The sequence below is a fragment of the Urocampus carinirostris genome, chromosome 12 (assembly GCF_059441175.1).
Source record: "Urocampus carinirostris isolate Australia breed hairy pipefish chromosome 12, RoL_Ucar_1.0, whole genome shotgun sequence".
Classification (NCBI taxonomy): domain Eukaryota; kingdom Metazoa; phylum Chordata; class Actinopteri; order Syngnathiformes; family Syngnathidae; genus Urocampus; species Urocampus carinirostris.
Genome location: NC_142360.1, coordinates 21,525,546 through 21,548,537, shown reverse-complemented (window position 1 = coordinate 21,548,537; position 22,992 = coordinate 21,525,546). Strand labels below are relative to the sequence as shown.

The 22,992-nt window shown below is 38.9% G+C and overlaps 2 protein-coding genes across 4 annotated transcripts in view; one reads left to right on the top strand and one right to left on the bottom strand.

The window, feature by feature from the left end:
- The window catches only part of hykk.2 (hydroxylysine kinase, tandem duplicate 2), an 82,088-nt gene that overhangs the window by 6,248 nt on the left and 52,848 nt on the right, over positions 1-22,992 (bottom strand). Inside the window, exons 1-3 of one of the 3 annotated variants that reach the window (XM_088349593.1) lie at positions 7,779-7,843; positions 4,418-4,725; positions 934-1,076 (exon numbers count right to left, since the gene is read on the bottom strand). In XM_088349593.1, coding sequence (XP_088205719.1) covers positions 934-1,076; positions 4,418-4,725; positions 7,779-7,837 — 510 coding nt within the window. In that variant the 5' untranslated portion in view covers positions 7,838-7,843. Of the gene's footprint in view, positions 1-933; positions 1,077-4,417; positions 4,726-7,076; positions 7,176-7,778; positions 7,844-22,992 lie in introns of those variants that run through there. The other 2 variants (XM_088349594.1, XM_088349592.1) reach the window with 2 other exon arrangements.
- nmur1a (neuromedin U receptor 1a) overlaps positions 21,809-22,992 on the top strand; it is a 29,328-nt gene continuing 28,144 nt past the window's right edge. The window contains exon 1 of the mRNA XM_088349675.1: positions 21,809-21,818. The gene's annotated coding sequence lies outside the window, so the exon portion shown is untranslated. The remainder of the gene's footprint in view (positions 21,819-22,992) is intronic.

Sequence of the window (22,992 nt, the reverse complement as noted above, 5' to 3'; positions counted from 1 at the left end):
ATAGGATTACAAAATGTGGCCATGCGGCTAATCTTGGGGACCTATCCAAATTTTTCATTCATCAATAAATATGCTTGCATACACTTACATGTTATATTTCTTTAAATTTGTATTTAAATAGATTCCTTTAATCAAGTTGGCTTTAAAACGCTCATAGTTAATAATACATAGGTGCCTTGTTTAAGGCACTCAAGTTGATATATAGTTTTGTAGTATTATTGAAAGTATTTTTGTAGTATTTATGCAGTCGTGTTTTGTAGTATTTCTATTGCAGTTATTTGTGGTATTTCCACATGTGTTTTTGTAGGATTTATATTGCAGTTATTTGTAGTATTTCCACATTAGTGTTTTAGTAGTATTTCCATTGTAATCATTTGTAGTATTTCCAAATTAGAATTTTTGTACTATGTTTGGTAATATTTGGGTAGTATTACTGTCGTTGAATTTTTGAAGTATTTCCATAGGAGTATTTCTGTAGAATTTTCATAGTAGTATTTCGATGGTATTTTTTCCCAGTTTTTAAGTTGAGTTTTTTTATTATTTTAGTAGTATTTATGTTGTAGACACAGAAAGGGACAATTGGCACAAAAAACAACCCGTTTTTATGAGAAGTATCTCGATTCCCATTATATAAAGTTTTATAGTTATTATATTTTAACCATTTTCGGGCCGAATGAAAAAGCCTGACCCAGGACCCATGTGGCCCACAGGCCGTAGTTTGCCTAAGACACCCCAGATTAAGTCCTTAAATGCTTGGTTAGTTGCTTACTTGAGTACAGTTTTTTGGTAAGAGATTAAAAAACGATTTTCAATCTGCCTTCCCTATAAATATAATATATATATTATATATGAACTTCCAAATCAATCCAAATCAAAAACATTAATCACAATTTTCACTTTGCTCACGGGTCATAACAATACAATGTTTTCAACCTTATTGAGGGCTTCGTCCATTTTGGCTGCAGTCCGCCCGACTTTATAAAGTAGCTGTGGCGAGAAAGGCACCTCGGAAATGGGGACTCCGGGCAAATAAGTCAACAAGCGCACCAGGTACTTCTGTAAACCGTTGCTACAATCTGTCAAATATAACAAAACAATAATTAGTATTTGTAGATTTTGGATTCTGTTTCTTGAAAGTTGATTAAGTGCGAGAGTTGATATAAGGCCAACCCAATGTTGACATACTTATGTTCATAATTCACCCGAGTCAGGAGCTATTATCTCTTGCCTCCGTGTTAAATGCTTAACTTCAAAAGATAACCAATGAATTTATCTATACCACAAGAAAACCCTATGCACCATATGGGATCTTTAGAAACTCATCTACAGCTATCACTATTCACAAATGGGTATTCCTCCTTTTATAATCATCAAATACTGTATGCCACTGCTTGGACTAGGTTTAAGCAAGTCTAAAGTCAAATTTTCTCCAAGTTTGGCGGAGGTCACAAAGCTGGAGATAAGACTTGCACGGGTGCTAAAATGAAAATATTCTTGATCACGATTGTTGTTGTTGTTTATTCTGAATATGCATTATAAGTACTGCAAGACTTCCTGATTATTGTCAATTTCTCAAAACAAAAACAGGTGGAATAGAAAAATGAGGAAGCTAGATAAAGCAGAAAACATAGGTAGAGAAAACAAAATACATCTTCGGACAGAAGTGAGCGGGAGCATAGCTTATTAGCTCTCACCTCTTTCCAAAACAAATATATACCCATACATATACACATACATACATACACATGTGCATATATACACCGACATAAATATAAGCAGGCTACATACATACTTTTACACTTATATAATTCTTTATGCATACTTACACATACTATATATATATTCATACAGATATACATACATAAGTACCTACATACAACTAGGTCTCACTGACTCATTACTGTGCCATTCTAAAATAAAATTCAATGTTTCCAACTCAGCTTATCATAACTCTAAGGAATTTATTATTATGCAGCCCTTTCAATTTCAACCCCATCAATTTCTAATGATACCTTCGTGTTCACTGTGCCTTGGCCAAAACACTTAGTTTTGGTCACATTTAATGATCATTTGTTCCAATCAAACCAGATTTTTTTCTTTTTCAACAGTTCCCACTTGTTGAATAGTGTCACCTGTAAAATTGACCCGTTTTAACCCCCTAGCTAATTCACGCATATCATTTATATATAGTACATACGCTCCCATACTTACGACCATTCGACTTTCGTAAAACCGTAGATACGAACGTTTTTCTCGGGATGTCGAAAAATATCCGGACATTGCTGTAGGTTAGATTTTGTATTGTGTGCACCTTTTTCGAGGTCACCCAGCATCCACCCCGAAGACGAAATCTGCTTTCTCTTCCTATTTCGTGTGTTAACATACTGTACTGTATCTCCAGCGCGCTAAGAATTTTGACATTTTTATTGTTTATTTTGTGCATCCATTCAATATGGTTGATGTAAAAAATAGGCAAGCCGTTTCTTTTGAAATGAAAGTGAAATAAGAAAGCTTGTTGCGGTTGATAAAATGTTTGGATCGCTTTTTTCAGCCAATTTCTACCACGGAGAAGGAATTGGCCTAACTATTGAAGCTTATCTTCCAAAAGTAAGTCAAACTTAACTTTGTTTATCTTTATAGAGCATATTATGTTATGTAATGTTTAATTTTTAGTACAAAACAATACAGGTTACCTATACAAGCCTTAAACATAAGTATATAAAGCTTAAACAACCAAAATATAGCACTGAAGCAACTTAGGAACAAATTAAACTTACTAACGATCGTCTCAGTCGTAAGTAGGGCAGCGTCTGTATAAACAATTTGGGGCCCAACATTTACACCTGGGGGACACCACATGAAATGTCCAAATATCCAGAACAATCATTACTTACTTACAAACTGTTTCTGTCCTTTCAAATAATTATTTACCCATTCTAATGCCATCCCCCTTATATCATATTTTATTCATTTTATTGAGTAATATGTTATGGTTATGTGTTTCAAATACTTTTCTGAGATCGATGAATAATAATATACCCGTCGGGTCCAAGATCTTACCTCTAATACCTGAACATTATGTTTGTGTTCATGTTTGTGCTGTCACCTTAATTTAGTTGAAAGTCCACCCCTGTTTATTTTCAATTGATGATGATGCTTATTCCAAGTTATCAGGTTTCTCTATGCTTCTCCCATCAGTACCTTGGCCTCTTCAGGTGTTCCATTAAGTATAATGAATATTTTGCAGTTTTTAGTCCATGTACTCTGATTTTTTTTTCATCCTCTGGAGATAAGATGCTTTCCTTGCAATGTCTGCTTTGGCCTTTGTGAGATGTTTATTTATGTAAACGTTAGTTCCTTTGAGCATCTTGCCCTATTTGAGGAGTGCAACCTTGTGCTTCCTGTTTAAAAATCTCAGAATGACCGCTGGCTGTTTCTTCTGGGTAGCGGGTAACAATCTTCAACCGCAGTCACCTGTTGCTCAGTTGACATAACATCCCAGTCAAAGCCGGGTTCCCCCTCGCTGACTGCTGCCGCCGTCACCGCCCCAGCATGTAATCGTGGTTTAAATGGTATTCCCGTGACGACAGCATCATTCATTCTTGTGTATTGCTCAAGGTCTACGATCTGACTTTCAAGGTATTGGAGCCGCTTGTCCTTTTCTGCCTTAACCTCGTCAACAAATGCGAGGATGTTTTTCTGCTGCGTCCTCAAAGCAGAAACTTCCTCAGAGAGAAAGTCGAGTGACTTTTTTTAGGTCATCCATCTCCTCCGCCGACACAATCAAGATTTTTTTCGGCCCCACATACAATCTCTGAATTCGCAGACAACTGACATCTTAATCAGCTGTTAACTGATAGCTAACAAACTCAAAGGTACGTCACCTGCTGCAGAGCGACGATAACAAACCTGGCAAGTCCGCTTCGAGACAGAACCAATCAGAACCGGCCAAGAGTCTTTTCGGGTCACTCAAAACTAAGTCAAGATGTTAAAATTCAGACTTAAATCGGAGATGCGAACTCCGCTGACAGATTTTGCTGCGAACCGGAAGTGTTTGCCGTGGTTGTCATCCAATAATTAAATTATCTTGATCCGTTTTTCTTTAAATTTTCAGATGAAATTATACTTATTGTCCTACTCCTTTCTTAATGTGTCTCATTGCCTTTGTTTTACTGTATCCTACTGTGTAATAATCCATTGCAGAAAGATAGCGGACAATCATGTCAGCTTCCTCTTGGAGCATGGCCCAAACCACCCTAGACTGTCCACCAACCAGGGACTCACAAAATTATATCGGAAACATTGGATGAACTGTGCTACTTCAAACACTACATTAACTCAAAGCTACTTAGTAACCTGTATGCCTACCTACTTTAGAATACTATGATTAAAATCAACTTTAAATTGTCAATCGTACCAATTCCTTCAAGAAACATGGTCTGTCCCATTGTCGTTTTCAGGGCTGTTTGGGTAGGAAGTCCGATTTTGTGGAGAAAACTCATGGCGTATGTCTGTAGCTCTATCAGAGTGGGGTCCTGAGAGTGATCCGAGTTCATTATTTTCAGCACGTACTCGCCACCTTCGGCAGTGGAAACAAAGAAGTTTTGGTCATCGTAGCTGGGCAGACAACGCAATTGAAGAGGAGTCAGCTGATAATGTTTCTTGACGAGATCTGCTGCCTGACAGGGGCTAAGGTTGGGCTTGACATGCTCTGCCGCCATAGTCCTGCGAACAATACAAACCAGTCAGTTACAGTGACTATTATATTATTACAACAACAAAACTGAAAAATGGGCGTTGCAAAAATATAAGATGGGTCTTAAAGGTCCGCGAAAGGAGACACTGGAAAACAGACAGAATTATGAAGACCAAAGAACACACCATGCAGGTCCGGAATAAAGTTGTGGAAAAGTTCACATCTCTCGGAGCACTGTACAAGCAATAACATCAAAATGCAGGGAACATAAAACCACTGTAAACCTAGCAGGACCTGGCCGTCCCGCTAAACAAGGAGAAAACTAATCAGAGAATCAACCAAGAGACCCATAATCACATTGGATGACCTTCAGGCATACACAACTGATGTGGGACAATCTCAGCATTACACAATTATGTGTCGTGCATAATGAAATCTGCCCCTTATTACTTTTTCAAGGCACTGTATTTACAATCGAGCAATGCGACAGTTTATTTAATCGAGAAGCGACATTTGTACTGAACAGGGTCACAAGTAACTGGAGCTGATCAGGGCCAAACTGGACAAGAGATTGCAAACTGCTGTGACTACCGTTTAGCCATATGCAGGTACTAATGTATACAGTAGGGATGGGCCACATACGACTTTATCCAACCCGCCAAACAAAAGTGGTCAAAACATAATGGTCTCAGGCACATCTTGACATTGAATATCTCGGTAACTTGTAAAGATATAAACACATCTAGTATATATTGAGAAAGCTTGTAATCTCAATCTTTACATTTAAAGATGTCCAATGTGAGCACTAAGGCTGTACGATTAACCAAAATCGAATTGGTAACAGGATTGTGTCATCGCAAGACCAGACACTATAACAATGTCAACTGGAAAACTAAAATACCTTGCATTTCACGATATTTTGAAAACTAAGTCAGTGATGCAAATAAAGTGTCAATCTCATAGGCTTTGTTGCCATATTGACAACAAATGTGAAGGTTTTTGTTCAGAAACAGTAACACAGGCATGAAAATGGGTCAGTGGTTAAAAAGGTGAGAAAAGTGTGGACATTTGTCCCGGTACACTGTACAGCCCAACAAAATATTCACAGGTTTATTATCTTGGCTGAATTCAGTCTCAAGTCGCTTGCACGAAGGCAGGTTAAATTGTGCTTGGCTCTGTTACTGTGGTGGATTTTTCCCTACAGCTAGCTTGCTTCTGAACAGGCTAAAAACTGCGCTAAGATCTTCGGTGGGACATTTGGCACTTCTACTTTCTTGCGTGTGAAAGATAATGTGTTTTATAACACCCATCAAACCACTAAATTCGCATAGGTCACCCTTTTTGCCTTTAAAAATTGGAAGAGATCTCCATGCCTGGTTACATGTTTACAATGTTGGTTGTAAGTCATTGCTCTATGCAAAGAGAGCTTTGAGCATGTGTCCATTTGCGGCATTGCCACAGTACAAGAACACTACCACACAAATTACAACTGATATCGTTCTTTTTCTGTAGCTGAAAATAAGGTAAACACCACACTTGCGCTTCCTGTTTTGACTGTCATTTTTAGCTTCTGGTTGGGGTGGATGCATATATTTGGCCCTCTTATGCCTGGAGTGCAGGTTGTAGCAGCAGGCCAGGTAGGGAGGGGTACTTAAAAGGGTGCCCATCAATCACAAAATAAAGCATAAACTTAGAGAGTTGCAGAGGACACTGGGGGAGAGAGAAGGCCTGCACCATCTTAATACAGAAGCAGCACTTTGAAGAAATTGGTGGAGGAGTGACACATCGATACCAGGACTACAGTATCAATACAATCCAAGTACTTGCTTAGTATTGCTAATAAAGATCGATGGATGATTTTTAAGGGCTGATACTTATTATTAGCAATAAGAGGAGGTGATAACCAGTATTTGGACCCGATATTAATTTGCTGTAGAAGGTTAAACATAGGCATAAGAAATTTTTAAAAATGTGAAAATAAACAAAGAATATTTGTTGTATATTCAACTTAATAGCTCTCTAAAACCTTGTACAGTTAAGAAAACTTTCAACACAACTAACATGACTAATCTTTTACCAAAACCAAAAACTAACAGTGCAGGAAATAAAATCATGCTTTGCAGCAACTTGTATAAAGGTACAAAAATACTTAAATATATATATATTTTTTTCAGTAAATAAATAAAAATACAACAGAAATGACTAATATTAACTAAAACAAAAAGTGTATCGAAAATTAAACAGTTTGCGAATTGATATGTGGGCATTCCCGTTTTAAAACCCGATTGATTAATGTTATGCTAAAATAGCTAACCACTTCCACTTTGGCGTACTTTTTATGCCCTCAATCACAAACATACACGCTTAATTGACAAACTACCGTCATGATGAGAGCTAATATATCAGTTTCCACCTCAAAGTGTCTCTTTAAAACAAGTTAAACTACACTTTGTATGAAAACGCTTATTGCAAAAAAAGCGTTTCTTCCACGGAAACATGAATGTCGGAACATGTAACATGTAAACTGAGTTCCTGCTTCAGTGGCTCCGCCCTTAGTCGCTTATCCAATCAGCAGGTCGAAAAACTTCACGTTGAACTTTCTTGTGCAAAATAATTTAACGGAATCAATTTGTGATGGGGTGCAGCACGGCGGTGCAGTGGTTAGAGCGTGTGCGGCACAGTTCTGAGGTCATGAGATCAATATAACATGTTAAACTACATAAATGAACACGTTTGGGAAAAAATATGGTGTAAGATTTTTTTTCTTGTATTTTGTAAGGGAAAATACAAAAGTTTGTAAGGGCATGGAGCCGTGGCAGGTATGGATTACACAACATGAATCCCAAAGTATAACATTTTAACAAGTCAGGCACAAAGGCATATCCAACTTTATATCGTTGTTGTTTTAACAACATGAGCTCCAAAAGCATGTGGATGCACAAGCATGAATGTAAAACAATGGTTATTATTTGAGCTGCTGCACATTTTTCTGGGCAGTTTAAATGAAAATAAACACGATGATAACGGCACACTTCAAAAACGCAGATTAAGTGTGGAAAAACTATAACAAACTATTACGTACCTTTGAATAAGTTGAGAAGTGTAAACGGTTTGTGTGTCATTTATCTGCTGAACAAACATCCTGTGAGCTGAAATGATGAGCAAGAATACGTCGTTTCCGGTCTGACTTTTCAAAATAAACAAGTGGTTTGCGATTACGATTTACTCTGAATCACATATTTTTATGCCATAGTATATGCTGCAGAATATTGCCAGTACTTAAATTGAAGCAATGCGATGAAATTAATTTTGATCAATTGAATGATGCTTTAGTTATCGCTTGAGTTGTAAGGCCATGTATTATTATAAATGATAATGATATTATATTATATAATCATAACTTATAATGATGATGATGATGATGACGATAATAATAATAATACAAATAGCAATAATCATAATAATAATAATGAAGCATACTGACAGTAGTATATATATATATATATATATATATATATATATATATATATATATATATATATATATATATATATATATATATATATATATATATATATATATATACCCATATACCCATCCATTATCTGCACCTCCTACCCTCCTAGGGTCGTGGCGGTGCTGGAGCCCATCCCAGTTATATAATTATATAATTATATAATTATATAATTATATATATATATATATATATATATATATATATATATATATATATATATAATCATTATCTCATCTCATTAGCTACACCGCTTGTCCTCAGTAGGGTCGCGGGGGTGCTGGAGCCCACAACCCAGCAATCATCGGGCAGTGGGCAGGGGACACCCTGAACTGGTTGCCAGCCAATCACATGGCACACGGGGACAGACAACTCACTCGTTCATTCACACCTAGGGACAATTTGGACCGGCCAATTCACCTGAAAAGCATGTTTTTGGAATGTGGGAGGAAACCGGAGTGCCCGGAGGAAACCCACGCAAGCACGGGGAGAACATATATATATGTATGTATATATATATATATATATATATATATATATATATATATATATATATATATATATATATATATATATATATATATATATATATATATATATATATATATATATATATATATATATATATATATATATATATATATATATCCATGAAATATGGTTGCTATATTATATTGTTTCTTTCTAAAACAAACCAGTAGTTTTATTTTCAAGTTGTGTTTTTTTTTTTCATGGTTCTGTCAACTTCTGTGGGAAAAGCAAAAGAAAGTGTACCTCTTACAAGTGGCCACAAGATGTCAATATTGAATTAATAATTTGTTTTCGCTCGGGTTTTACACAATCCTTGAACGGTATACGTTTTATGTGATGTGCCTTACCTACATTGTCTTTCATGGATTTGTATAATTTGCTTTGTTTCACCAATATTATAATGAATTCAAGAAAATTATTGTATGTTCTGTATTGACTCTACATATTGAGGATATGAAATGTTGTGTGGAAACCACATATGTGTTTTACATAGACAATGTGTAATATTTGACCATTAGATATAACTGCATTATATTGTAAAAACGAGTGCTAATAATACAAACTGTCTCTTTAAAACTTTCATATTAAGGCAGGAGCCTTAAATTATCACTCTGCCCGCCTTGATTGGCCCCTGAGCTGTAAGTGTGAGATCCCTGACTTACGAGTATTTAAATAAATGCATGTTTTATGATAGTTAATGCATTTTTGCCTATTTATAAAACTAATATTCTTAAGTTCTTATTATTCGCAAGTATAATATCAGTTTCCATTGCTCAAAGATGACACTCAACTATATCTTCCGTTGGAGGAATCTGCCCCAGTAAACTGGAAATTTGGAAGCCTGCTTCTCTGAGATAAAAGGATGGATCTGTCACGAGGCGGGGTGGAGTGGAAGGGGTGACCGGACCAGAACGGAGGCAGGAGGCAGGAAGGGAGAACTCAATTGCGTGACGATCCATAAGTTTTATTTAACAAAATAAAAGTTGTCCAAAACTCGGGGACAAGACAAACAAAAACATTCTTACACTCAGAACAGAACGGTACAGAGTTCCTCCGGCACGAACTCAACAGGACAGGGCATAACAGACGGAAAATGTTTAAAACTAAAACAGGACAAGGCATAGCAGACCGGGGAATGTGTAATGAGCCAGCCCCCGCCAAACCCACAACCCAGCCTTAAGTAGCAGACCAGCAATCAGCTGATCTGCTACAGCTTGAGTTCAGGGGCGCGGCAGACTGGTCGCCACGGCGACCGTGACAGGATCTCACTTAACTTTTTGCACCTTAACTCTGAAAAGACTGAAATTTTAGTTATTGGTCCATCTAAATGCTGTGACTTGTTCTCAAAAACTGCTCTGAACATTGACAAATGTAATGTCACCCAGAGAGACTTAGTCAAAAATGTAGGTGTCACATTTAACCCCATTCTGTCCTTTAAAACACACGTTATGAATATTACTTGAACAGCTTTTTTCCGTCTTCGCAACATTGCTGGCCCAGTCCGATGCAGGGATTACAATTCATGCGTTTGTTACTTTGTTTACTGTAATGCACTACTCTCCGGTCTCCCAAAGTCTAAAATGCAGAGCCTTCAGCTGGTACAAAATGCTGCGGCGAGGCTTTTAACTAAAACAAGAAAGTTTGATCACATTACCCTGATTTTAGCAAACCTGCATTGGCTCTCTGTTATCTTAAGATGTGATTTTAAGGTTCTGTTGGTAGTATAGAAAATCATGCATGGTCTTGCTCCCTCATGTCTTTTAGATGTAATTTCTCCCTACAATCCGGTCCGGAGCTTCTGCTCTGAAAATGCTGGTCTACTAGTGATCCCAAGAGAGACAGATCTGCAGGTTTGAGAGCATTCTCCATTCAGGCATTGGTGCTGTTGAATGTTCTTCCCCCTGATATTTGATCTGCATCCTCAGTGGAAGTGTTTAAATCTAAGCTTAAAACACACTTGTATTCAATAGCATATGAATAACCTATAATTTATGTTGACAACATCTGTGTATTATTTGCTATTGCAACATCCATTGCAGCCTGGTCATCCTGGAAGGGAGATTACCTCATGTGCGGTCCCTTCTCAATGTTTCTTCAATTTCCTCATGTTGAAGTTTTTGCGTTTTCCTTGCCCTTCTGTAGGTTTTAGATTAGGGGATGGTGTCATAATAGTCTGTGGTTTGCAATAGTCTGTGCAGCCCTTTGAGACTCCTTGTGATTAAGGGCTATACAAATAAACGTGAATTAACTTGAAAATTAGCAAAAAAAGTATTTGTTATTCCCTGTTTCAACATAGCATTGTAAGAAAAGACAATCAAACATATAGACATTATAGCGGGTGTCTATCACCATTGCTCAACGCGGTAAGAACAGAGTAGACGACAGACATAACCTCCTATTATGAGAGCAATTATTAGAATGACATTGTTTGGAAATCTCTCGTTTTCTTTGCTGACTCCACCGGTAAAGATTTGATTAATAAAAGACAAAACACTCGACGTGGACAAGTTATGGCCAGGTTTTCTCCCTTCACTAGAATATTCCTAAAACCCCGTGGACGATTGAAAATCTCTGTGATCCGTGTGGTGAGCAAGTAACATGGTAATCTAACTAATCATTTTTTCCGCCGTTACAGTTAATGAGGGTCAAAAGCGTTGTGTTACTTTGAATAAATGGAAGAAACTACCATCCATAGCGACTCTGCTCTTTTTTTGTTATCTTCAGTAATAGCTTACATACTTTTTTATGAGTCCACTGGGTTGTCTATTACAAATCAGCATGTTGTCTCATGTTAAGGCTATGTCAGAGTGTGCAGTCTTCTTGTGTGTCAGGAAGATAAACAGGACATCCTCGGTTAGCCTTTTAGCATATTTATTCAGCAACAACACGCGAACGTGAATGCGGCTCTCATTCAACACAGCACGGCAGCCATCTACAATAACACAATACATTGATGTGAGTGCGTGATGACGTCACACAATAAAGAACATCCAAGAGTCAGAACGTTACTAAATTCACAATACCGATCATCTCCCTTGGGGAAACTAGTGTAGGATTTTTTTCAGTGGATCCTGCTAATTGTCCAAAAACTGCTGCTCTATTTGCACTGAGGGAAGTCTTGTCTGCTATCATAGACAGAGAGAGAGAGAGAGAGAGAGGATTGACCATTTATCTCAGGTTATAAGAGTTAGATTTAAATTATGTAACTGATTTTATATTGTTTACTCCGGATAGCCATTTTGGGGCGGCAGTGGCTCAGGACGTAGAGCGCTCGTCTTGGGATCAAGAGATCGCAATTCGAATCCCGGCTCCTCCGTGTTACATGTCGAAGTATCCTTGGGTAAGACACTGAACCCCTAATGCCCCCAATAAGCAGGTTAGCGCCTTACAAGGCTGCACGGCAGCTATTGGGAAATGTGAAGCACACTGTAAAGTGCTTTGGGAAGTCTTGACTTGTAAAGCGCTTTATAAATGCAGATCATTTCATTTCATTTTATCATATTGTTTATTTTTGTTGCACTTCAAGTATAGGATAAATCTGTTGCTGGTGAGGTGCAATCAATATTACAATATTACAACTACCTGTCAAGTCATGTCAAGTTATGTTTATTTGCCAGCTCAGAAATACTACTAAATTACAACTAATGTAATATTACAAAAGTACGAAAGGAATACCACAAAATACTGCTACAGAAATTTTATGATTGAAATAAGATAAAAACCTTACTACTGAAATTTTAGAACAGAAATACTGCAAAAATACACATTCTACTATAAATATACTACACAAATTAAAAATACTACTATGGAAATACTACAAAAATACCTCTACAGAAAAACTACGAAAATCCAACTGCAGAAATACCACCAAAGTACTACAGAAATACAACTACAGTAGAACTAACTACAAAGCTAAATATCAAATGAATTTCTTAAACCACCTCATTTATTATTGTACTAATTGTAATTATTGGTGTTTCAACCCTTGGCAAAGGTGCTACACATGACATTTAGTAAGTCTACTTGTTGCCTCATCTTCCCTCGAAGCAGTTCTCATTTATGGTGGCAGCTTGTGAAACAGATGTGATTGAAAATGATCATAGCTTGGCGACCTTGAATATTTCTCAGCTCTGAGTATCGAGTTGCAAGGCTGCTAGCGATACAACATGCAAGTTGTGGTTTAGATATTAACAAACATTTCCTACTCCTGGTTTAGTATTGTGGGTGTTGGTGTCATTTCCAAGTGTAAAAGTCCATGAAACTGGTTTGACAGATTTAAAAAACATTTGAAAAGGATCTGATTAAGGTAAGGGTCTAGAGCAGGGGTTCTTAACTGGTAGATCAGGACCCAAAAGGGGATCGTGGCCCTGTTTTCAGTGGATCGCGGGGCTTTGCCAAAATAAGGCTAAGAAGAAAAAAATCCCACACAACCGACACACATGACATTTTCTCTCTCAGCAAAAGTCGGCTGGGGATAATTGATAGCGGCCAAAAGCAGTGGAATTCATTCTGGGCAGGCCACAATGGCACGCTTCAACGGCCCCAACTGATGAAACGTATTCCACCGGTCTCTAGGCAGTAGTTACCAGAGATAATGGATAATCAACTAAAGTGCCTTGTCAGTCCTAATTCACAGATATATGAGGTTGTGAATAATTTATTAGAGTTCAATTTTTGGTGGACATGACAGCAGAAAAGATCTACCAGGCTTGACAAAAGGTTGCACTATTTTATTTCATATTAATCGAACCGGGGGCCGATAATTTTGCAACACCCCCTTTTCAGTTTTTTATTTGTCAATACAATATAAAATGGTTTGTTTCAATTCATGATTGTGTCTCACATTTCTAAGAAAATATTTTCTTGCAAGTCTGAAATGTGGCAATAAAAGATAAACTTTTTGCTTTTACTCTTGCTCGGCATTATAGTTCTCTTTATTGTACTATACATTTTTTACATTTTTAATGTATTACTAAAATTAAACTTCCTTATAATCATTATTGTAGGAATAAACTTACATGTTAAGGAAAAAAATATTTAAACTAGTACACTCAGAAAAACATTTTTAAAAAGGGCAAAAATATCTGTATACTGAGAGTGCTTTGTCTAAGATTGACTTTATTTTTCTTACTGGGGAAATCAGTTAAAAATAAAAAAATGAGCAAAATTATCTATTTTATAATCTCTATTATGATAATTTGGAGAAGATTAAGGATTTTTTGTCTTATTTGACCAGAAAAATGAAATAGAATGATCCAAAATGAGAACCATTTCATATTATCCCCTCTTTAAAATGCAAATTTTAGTTTTTTTTTTCTTAGTTCAATACAAATATTGAACAAATGATTTATTGTCTTCCCTGAAAAGAAAATCGATCGCTAGGCGGAAGAAGTGAGAGAGAAGTCAGAGGCAGACGAGATCGAGGCCGGACAGAACACATGGGATCGTTACAGGACACACGGGTAGATACCGGACGGGATGGACGGGATCAATAGTCAAGTCAAGTCAAGTCAAATTTATTTATATAACCCTTAATCACAAAAAGCAAGATACCGGACAGGACGAGACAGACGGATACTGGATACACGAGGAGGATACAAAACACAAGTCTTGCAAGTGCAGAGGTTCGTTGACGGACTGACAAGGGGTGAATGAGATCACTGAGTTTGAATAGGAGGGAAGCCAATCTGGCAACGAGCCGCAGCTGGGGCCAAACGGGCAGGGCCAAGTGAGGGCAATGGGCAACCGTGACAGATACAGGGTCCTTATGAAGGCAGACGCTTTAAAACCATATAAAATATTGTGAAAATAGCTTCAAATAATTTTCTGTTATCGTTCCAATCGTGGTTACAATTTTGCCAACCAAGAATCAATCACAACCGCACAATTTGCAAACTTTTTTGCTTAAAAGGTTTATCATTTAGGATTAGAGAGAGAGAGAGAGAGAGAGAGAGAGAGAGAGAGAGAGAGAGAGAGAGAGAGAGAGAGATACTTTATTCATTATTGACCCTAACCATTTCTTTAAAAAATGGGTTGCCCCCATGAAAAAATAAAGAAACCTTACCATATGATAAACATTGTGGGTATTTCGTAGCACAGGGAATGGGCAGAAAAGGAAACGATTAAGTGCATTTTTTAGGTGGGACTCTGGAGTTTTATATTAATAATTGCACTTCTGAAATAGTGCAATTTCTCAATCAAGAAAGACCACGCATAAATTATCCGAATACATCCTGAGCAATTCCACAGTAGTTACTCTTCTGAACCTTCTGAAAAGATTTTGATGCATAAGTGATCAGGAGTCATGATTGAAAATGCGAATTTCTGGGCAAATTGCTTATCTCAGCAGAGCAAAGGTTAATTAGAAGCAAGAGTGCCCGGTCGATAAGAGAGAAACCACATTTACATTTTATAAAAACATACAGTATCATCTTGCAGAGGAGAGGTAAAAATGTACCTCAATATACAATTGAATGTCAAATGCACACTTTTTTACCATGGCCTCTTACAGTCATGAAAATCTTTAGTACAGAAAAGTACTTTTATATTAGAGAGAATACAAAAGTCAATTAAGAAACGCAAGGCGCCTCAGGATACATCAACCAATGAGTATCTGTGGGAAAGGGGAAAGCAGATGCAGCACATGGTGGAAACACTCAGTGAGACGTAGGAGGACTCCAGTCAGGAAGCACCCCACAGTACAGGAGACCTCTCCGCATCTGCCGCCCCCTTGACCACAGAGTCCCCTGTTACACAACCCAGGTGGGGGTAAGCCGGCTCTGGATTAGGAGGGAGAAGTTTAGCTGGGGACCAGGAGAAGATGGGCAGTGACTGGACATCACTGCCGGCCAGCCAGTTTGAGGGGGTTGTGGTTCAGGGTCGAAACGCCCAGTGAAAGCTGGACACCACCTGATGACATCTTCTCTTGGTTGAAAGCTACAGTCACTTTTTGTTTGGGTGACTGTTAAGAGTAGCACTATTTTGTGTATGGTATAATTCGGTTATCGCGGTTAACGGGGGGCAAGACCCCCCCGCGAAAAGTGAAAATCCGCGAGGCAGTGTCGCCCCTTCATGAAAACCCCCAAGGGTCAAACTTACATCAAGGTGACGTCCTTACCGACTGAGAGAGAGGTACACTTAGAGGTACACTTGTATTTTCATGTTATAACAAATTCAAAAAATACACAACTGACCTCTAACAGTCTCTGAAACTCATGACAAAAAGTTACAGGACACCAGGGCAGACAACTCTGAAAAGTTGCCTGCCCAGCCATAAAGTTACCTGCCCAAATTTTTCCCAACTTGAAACACAATAAGACAACTAATCGCAAAAAAACCCATTGTTGCAAAGTATTTAGGATTGATAATCAGAATATATAACAGAACAACACTTTAAAATAAGTTTATTATAAATCTACTTATAACAGTCATTGCATGTATGTTTTCCATCTGCCATCAGTATGTACCTGTATTTACTCATCTTCATTCATGCAATGTTTGCGTTGCGTCGTCTGCTACAAGCCACGTGAACTCTTCTTTACACGATGCTTTTAATGTACGTTTACGTTTTGTAGCATCATAGAGTTTGTTAGCTTCTTTTGAATATTTCTTCTGGGGCCTGGGTTTTGGCTTGATTCCTAACCACTTGTCCATTTTTCTTGTGTTCTCTATGCGTCTACTTTGGAAAATGATATGCAAATGCACGACCTTATAATGCTCGGGAAAGTCCGGAAGCAAAAAGTTATTCGATACAGGCTTCTGATTGGCTGCTGAGTATGCTAATTGCCAAACGGACCAAAATTCAGAAATTTACAAACCGAACGAAGATTTCAAATTCGGAATAAAGCAAACATTAGGTTTGAAAAAGAACAAAAAAATTAAAATGAAAGATTTTTTTTTTTCTTTCTCGAAAAAGTTGTCGGCCACCCGGTAGGAGATGTTTAGTAAGTTGTACGCCCGACTGGCGTGTCACGGTTGCCGTGGCGACCAGTCTGCCGCGCCCCCGAACTCAAGCTGTAGCAGATCAGCTGATTGCTGGTCTGCTACTTAAGGCTGGGTTGTGGGTTTGGCGGGCGCTGGCTCATTACACATTCCCCGGTTTGTTATGCCTTGTCCTGTTTTAGTTTTAAACATTGTCCGTTCTGTTATGTCTTGTCCTGTTTAGTTGAGTTGGAAGAAACAACTGTTTGTTTTGTCATGTCCCAGAGTTTTGGACAACTTTTATTTTGGTGAATAAAAGTTTTGGATCGTTACGCAATTGAGTTTTCCCTTCCTGCCTCCTGCCTCCGTTCCGGTCCGGTCACCCCTTCCACTCCACTCCGTGACATGGCGTCCGGGCAGACGTTATTCCAGACACTGCCTCTAACATTAAGTTCTTTTAAGCTTGATGCCTGTGATCTGGGATCCAAACAGTACATTTTCCACATTTACGTGGCCTTGCGCGTTTACCATCCTTTGACAAAGATTTAAAGGCAACTTTAGAGATGTTAGTCTCGTTTCTGGATATAGCGAATCATAGTTACATTAAGTCCATAGTTTGAAGCTATGGGTGCAAAGCTAATTCCAATATTTCAAGAGTCACTTTTTCATTTATTGTTAGCATTTTTCACTTTGTCTTCGGTTTGATAGATGAACCATAGGATAGTGAGTGTTTAGGTGAAATAAAAGAAATGATTGGAAATTGGCAGATCATTTTCCTGATTATAGGGATTTTTATAAGGTTTTCTTTTTCTTGGTAAAAATAAATATTCTCGTCGTCAGAATTATTAAATAGAAATATTTTTCTAAAATTCTGATAAAATCATAAAAATGAGCATTGGTTAATTACTGGTATCTCATTTGCTGCCGTTAAAGTGGACCAGAACCCACATAGTATGCAAAAACGCGCTATTTTTACAATGTGCTCTGCCTGCTCCGCTTGGAGCAATAGTCGACTGGAAATAATGGATCGCGACCGAACAGGTGGTCTTCATTTGAGGTGGAAAACGTAGCCACGCATGACACAAATTTGCTCACTCCGTAATAGTTGACTGGGGATTATGGATTGCAGCTAAAACGGTGAAGTTCATTTTAGATTTAAAGAACAGAAGAGAAGCCACGCATGATACAAATTTGGTCTCACATTAATAGTTGAGTGGGGATAATGGATTGCAGCCAAAATGGTGAAGTTCATTTTAGGTGGGCCAAAATGGCGTAATGCAGCAGGCTACCACCTCACTCCACAATAAGCTCCGGCAGCCCCCAAGTAAATTGAGTTTGAGTAGGCCTTGATTTATTATTGAGGTTGAGGTCAGATAAAAGTATAATTTTTCATACGTGGACACTGTCAGAACTTGAACAGACCTTGGACCCAGACGCGTAACGTTTTTACACGACTTTTATTTTACGCGAACGAGGCAGTCATGCTCAAGAACACCAAATCTAGCAATTCGGTGATCGCTGGGCAGAAGAGATCGAAACCGGAACAGACAGACTGGATCTATACCGGATACTGGATACAACAGCAAGATACCGGACAGGACGGGACAGACGGGATCGATACCGGTTACATAAGCAGGATACCGGACAGGACAAGACAGACGGGATTGATACCAGACACTGGAGGCAGATACCGGACAGGACGGGACAGATACTGGATACTGGATACACGAGCAAGATACCGGACAGGGCAGAACAGACAGACTCGATACCGGATACTGGAGTAAGATACCAGACAGGACGAGACAGACGGGATTGATACCGGATCCTGGAGCAAGATACCGGACAGGACGAGGAAGCCAATCAGGCAATGAGCAGCAGCTGGTGCCAAACGGGCGTGCCGAGCTGAGGGCAATGGCAACCGTGACAGCCTCCCATTAACGTTCATATAAATTCAATATTTTATCGTGGGGCAAAGGCATCAATCTGTTCATTTGAGATACTGAAGCTGGGGTCTATTTACTGACAGACCATGGGTTAAAATATTTTATAATATCGACAATGGGAGTATTTTTTTATTTTTTATCTTCGTTAAAAATATATATACTTTACTGTTCCCGCGAGACAACACTCAGAGAAGCGCAAGAGAAAAACAAGCTGCAGGTTGAAATATGTCAACTTGATGTTGCCAAAGCCAGGTGCCTCTCACAAAGACACTGTACTTGTATTTATTTCTCCCTCTCCCTCTTTCTTTCCCACCCTTTTTTCTCCCTCTCTGTCTCTTATACTCTCTGTGTCTCTCTTTTTCTCTTCATTTGTTGCTCTTTGTTTCTTTCTCTCTCTGTGTGTCTTTTTAACTTCTTCTGCTCTAACTTCCTTTTTTCCTTTTCTTTCTTCGTGCTTTCTTTTCTCTTTTCTCTCCTGTCTTTCTATTTCTCTTTGAATTTCTTTCTTCCTCTCCCTTTCTTTTTCCCCTCTCTCATGACTTTTTATCTCTTTTGTTTCTCACGCACTCTCCCTCTCTCTCTTTTTCTTTCTTTGTCCTGCCCTCTCTCCTTTTCCCTCCCTCTTTCTCTTATTTCTTTATCTTTCTTTTTCTTTCTCTTTAATCTACCAGTCCAGCCCCCGACAGAATGTTTGTTCTATCATGCGGGGTTAAAATGAGTTTGACACCCCTGCTCTAGTCTGACTTACGTTTTAATGATGCAGTAGCCGCTGTTACCGCCTGGACAAAACAAAGAAAATGCCCCGGGGAGCGAAACGGCTCAGCATTAATGAATCAAAGTCGCTCCGATGTTGGCAATTCCGGCAGTGGGCAGATGTGTTTTCCAACCGCCCATCTTAATCCGATCAATGATGTTTTCCCATATTCTCTGTGGCCACATGCTACACTTAATTTAGTTAGCACTAAGTTTGATATTTAGTTTTGTGCATTACTGTAATGGTATTTCTGCTGTCAGATTTTTGTAGTACTACTTGTACTTATAGATTTTTTAGTAGTTTTGTATTATTTCTGCAGTAGTGTTTTTGCAGTATTTCCGGAGTAGTATTTCTGGTTTACCCCTGCCGTATCATACGGGTGCCCAGCCCATCCTTAAAGAACGCGTCCACAATCCCACTATCCTTTCACAACACCTCTCCACTCCTTTCTATCACCAACAAGAGCTCTAGCTTCCATTATATTTAGACCTCTTGATAGATAGATAGTATTTCTGTGGAATTTTTGTAATATTGTTGTATTATTTCCATAGTTTAATTTTTGTAGTATATTTGTAGTATTTATGGAGTAACCCTGTAACCATGATTAACCTGTGCCCGCTCATTTGGCGCCAACCGCCGCGGTTCTGATTGGCTCCCTTTCTCGACTTAAACCCAGTCCTATCAATCCCCTGTTGTCAGTCCGTCTGCAAACCTCAGTGTATACTAGGCTAGCCTTTTTCGACCCTGACTCCCACCTGTCCCGTTTTTGCTCCCGTCTGTCTCCGGCTACGACCTGTTTTGATCCTGACCACGTCTGCTCTTCCGTCCTGACTTACGACCTCTTTTTGTCCCCAACTACGTCTACTCTCCCGTTCTGGCTTACGAATCTTTTCCGACACCGACCACGCCTTGCTCTCCCAGTCCCGGCTACCGACCAGTTTTTCCGTCCCCGACACCGCTATCGCTCGCTACAGAAGATCCACTTCTGTGTTCGGATCACAATCCAAGTACAAGAACGACTTGCTTCCTGCGTCCAGCGAACATCGGATCGTGGGCGCAGCCCTTTCTCTTTCCTTCAATGAAACTTGTGGTAAACGCTACGCAATTGGGTCCTGTTTCTGTTCTGGTCCTGACAGTAGTTGTATTTTTTTTAGTATTTCTGTTGTAATATTTCTGTAGTATAGTTTCTGTTGTAATATTTCTGTTATAGTATTTTTTAATCATATTACTACTTTTTTTTAGTATTTCTGTAGAGTATTTCTGAAGTATTTTCACAGGATAATCTGTAGTATTTTTGTCGTATTTCCATGGTAGCATTTTTGTAGTATTTGTTTAGTATTTTGGTAATACTGTTTTACGGCAGCGCAGTGGTTAGCGCGTGTGCAGCACAGTTCTAAGGTCTTGGGAATCTCCTGTGTGGGTTCAAAACCAACTACCGGGCTTCCTGTGCGGAGTTTGTATGTTCTCCCCGTGCTTGCGTGGGTTTCCTCCGGGCACTCCGGTTTCTTCCCACATTCCAAAGACATGCATTTCAGGTGGATTGGCCGGTCCCTAGGTGTGAATGAGCGAGCAAGTTGCCTGTCCCTGTGTGCCCTTCGATTGGCTGGCAACCAGTTCAGGGTGTCCCCTGCCCACTGCCCGATGATTGCTGGGATGGGCTCCAGCACCCCCGCGACCCTACTGAGGATAAGCGGTGCAGCTAATGAGATGAGATGAGATGAGATATTTTGGTTGTACCTTTGTTGTAATATTTCTGTAGTAGTATTTTTGTTTTCAGTATTACTGTAGTATCATTTCTGTAGTACCTCCATAATATTTTATTTTAGAATGAAACCAAAATAATATATTACGTCCTCATTTTTAATCACTAAATTTGACATTTAGTTCGGTAACAATTTTGTGGTAATTTTGTAGTATTCCTATAGTAGGGATTTTGTTGTTGACACACAAAGTTGGCACAAGAAAAAACATGTTTTATTAGTAGTACTTTATCTTCTGTTATAAAAAAAGACCATTTTTGTTTGGCGGTCCGGATGAAAAAGCCTGATGAGCAGCATGTGGCCCGCGGGCTGTAGCTTGCCTACTCCTGCTCTAATTACTACCTGAGTTTTCAGTGATTGCTACTTCCCTACCAAGAAATGACAGTATCACTTTATAACAATATGCAAAGAAAACTCGCAAAGTGCAATTAAAAACACAGTCCCTGCAATTAACGTTAGAGTAATCATGCCATTATATTGGACGCAATTATGGATAGAAATGTGTGGAAAAAGAGGAAAACAAAAATGGATCTGAATATAGCACGTGAAGAGTTGACGAATGACGACAAAGGCTGACATGTGGCAAAAAAAAAACAGGGGGGCTTGGAGGAGGGTGCTACGCATCACAAGCGCGAGGAGGGGACGGGAGATCGGCACATCGCCGTTCTCACTTCATTCCGCGCACGCAAGGAAACACAAGGTAAGAAGCATCTCAGCCCCTTTTCAACTTTCTATAGCTTTTTAATCATCAATGATCTGAGGTGAAAAAATCCAAATGTAATCCATTATCTAGTGCATGGGTGGGCAATTCGTCTGACTTCAGGACCCACCATACCACTCTAATTCCAATACTAGGATTGTGCAGTTTAAAGCAAAGGTATTAGAATATATTTTTTCTTTTTGTTCAAAAAACAAACTGACCAGCAAAACCAAAAGGATTTCAAGTACCGTCCATACTTGCATTTAAGCCTACATTGAATATAAGCAACCCTCTAAAACTGCTCTAGAAAGCCACATACTGAAGAAAAATCTAAATATTAATAAAGTGTGTACGTAAACACTGACTGATTTACGCATCTGCGGCACAGTTCTGATGTCATGGGATCAAATCCAGCTACCAGCCTTTCTGTGTGGAGTTTGCATGTTCTCCCCCTGCTTGCGCGTGTTTCCTCCGGGCAGCCTGGTTTCCTCCCACATTCCATAAACATGCATGTCAGGTTAATTGGTCGGTGCAACTTGTCCCTTTGTGTGAATGAGCGAGTGAATTGTCTGTCTGGCTGGCAACCAGTTCAGGGTGTCCCCTGCCCACTGCGCGAAGATTGCTGGGATGGGCTCCAGCACCCCCGCGACCCTACTGAGGATAAGCGGTGCAGATAATGGATGCATGTACCTAAATATTGATAATTATTGAATTATGTAGTGTATGATATACTGGTCAGAAGCTAAAAATACAACATGTTTAGACCATTTTCTGCACCTTCCACCATTTTTGTATTTCACAATGATTTCTTTCTTCGACCCAATCATTGTAGTCGCTGTTTTTCACTTTTCTTTACCCTTATCACTAACATTGTTGGAACCCATTAGAATGGGCAGAGTAAGGAAATAAAACCAACTTAAACACAATAAAATGAGATCCGGTACCTCTCAAACGTGCTGAATGACTGAACAGAAAGAAGGGTTTGAGCAGGGCATTTTGCCACTAACTATATCCAGTAATTGACTTTCTGGGGGGTTTTTTTTTGTCTTCGCAATGTTCCGCGACCCATTGCAAACCTTTGGGTCCCGACCCACCAGTTGGGAATTACTAATCTAGAGCGGGGGCTAGGCAACAATTTGGATTTGTGGGCCACATTGGTTTAAAAAATGTTGGT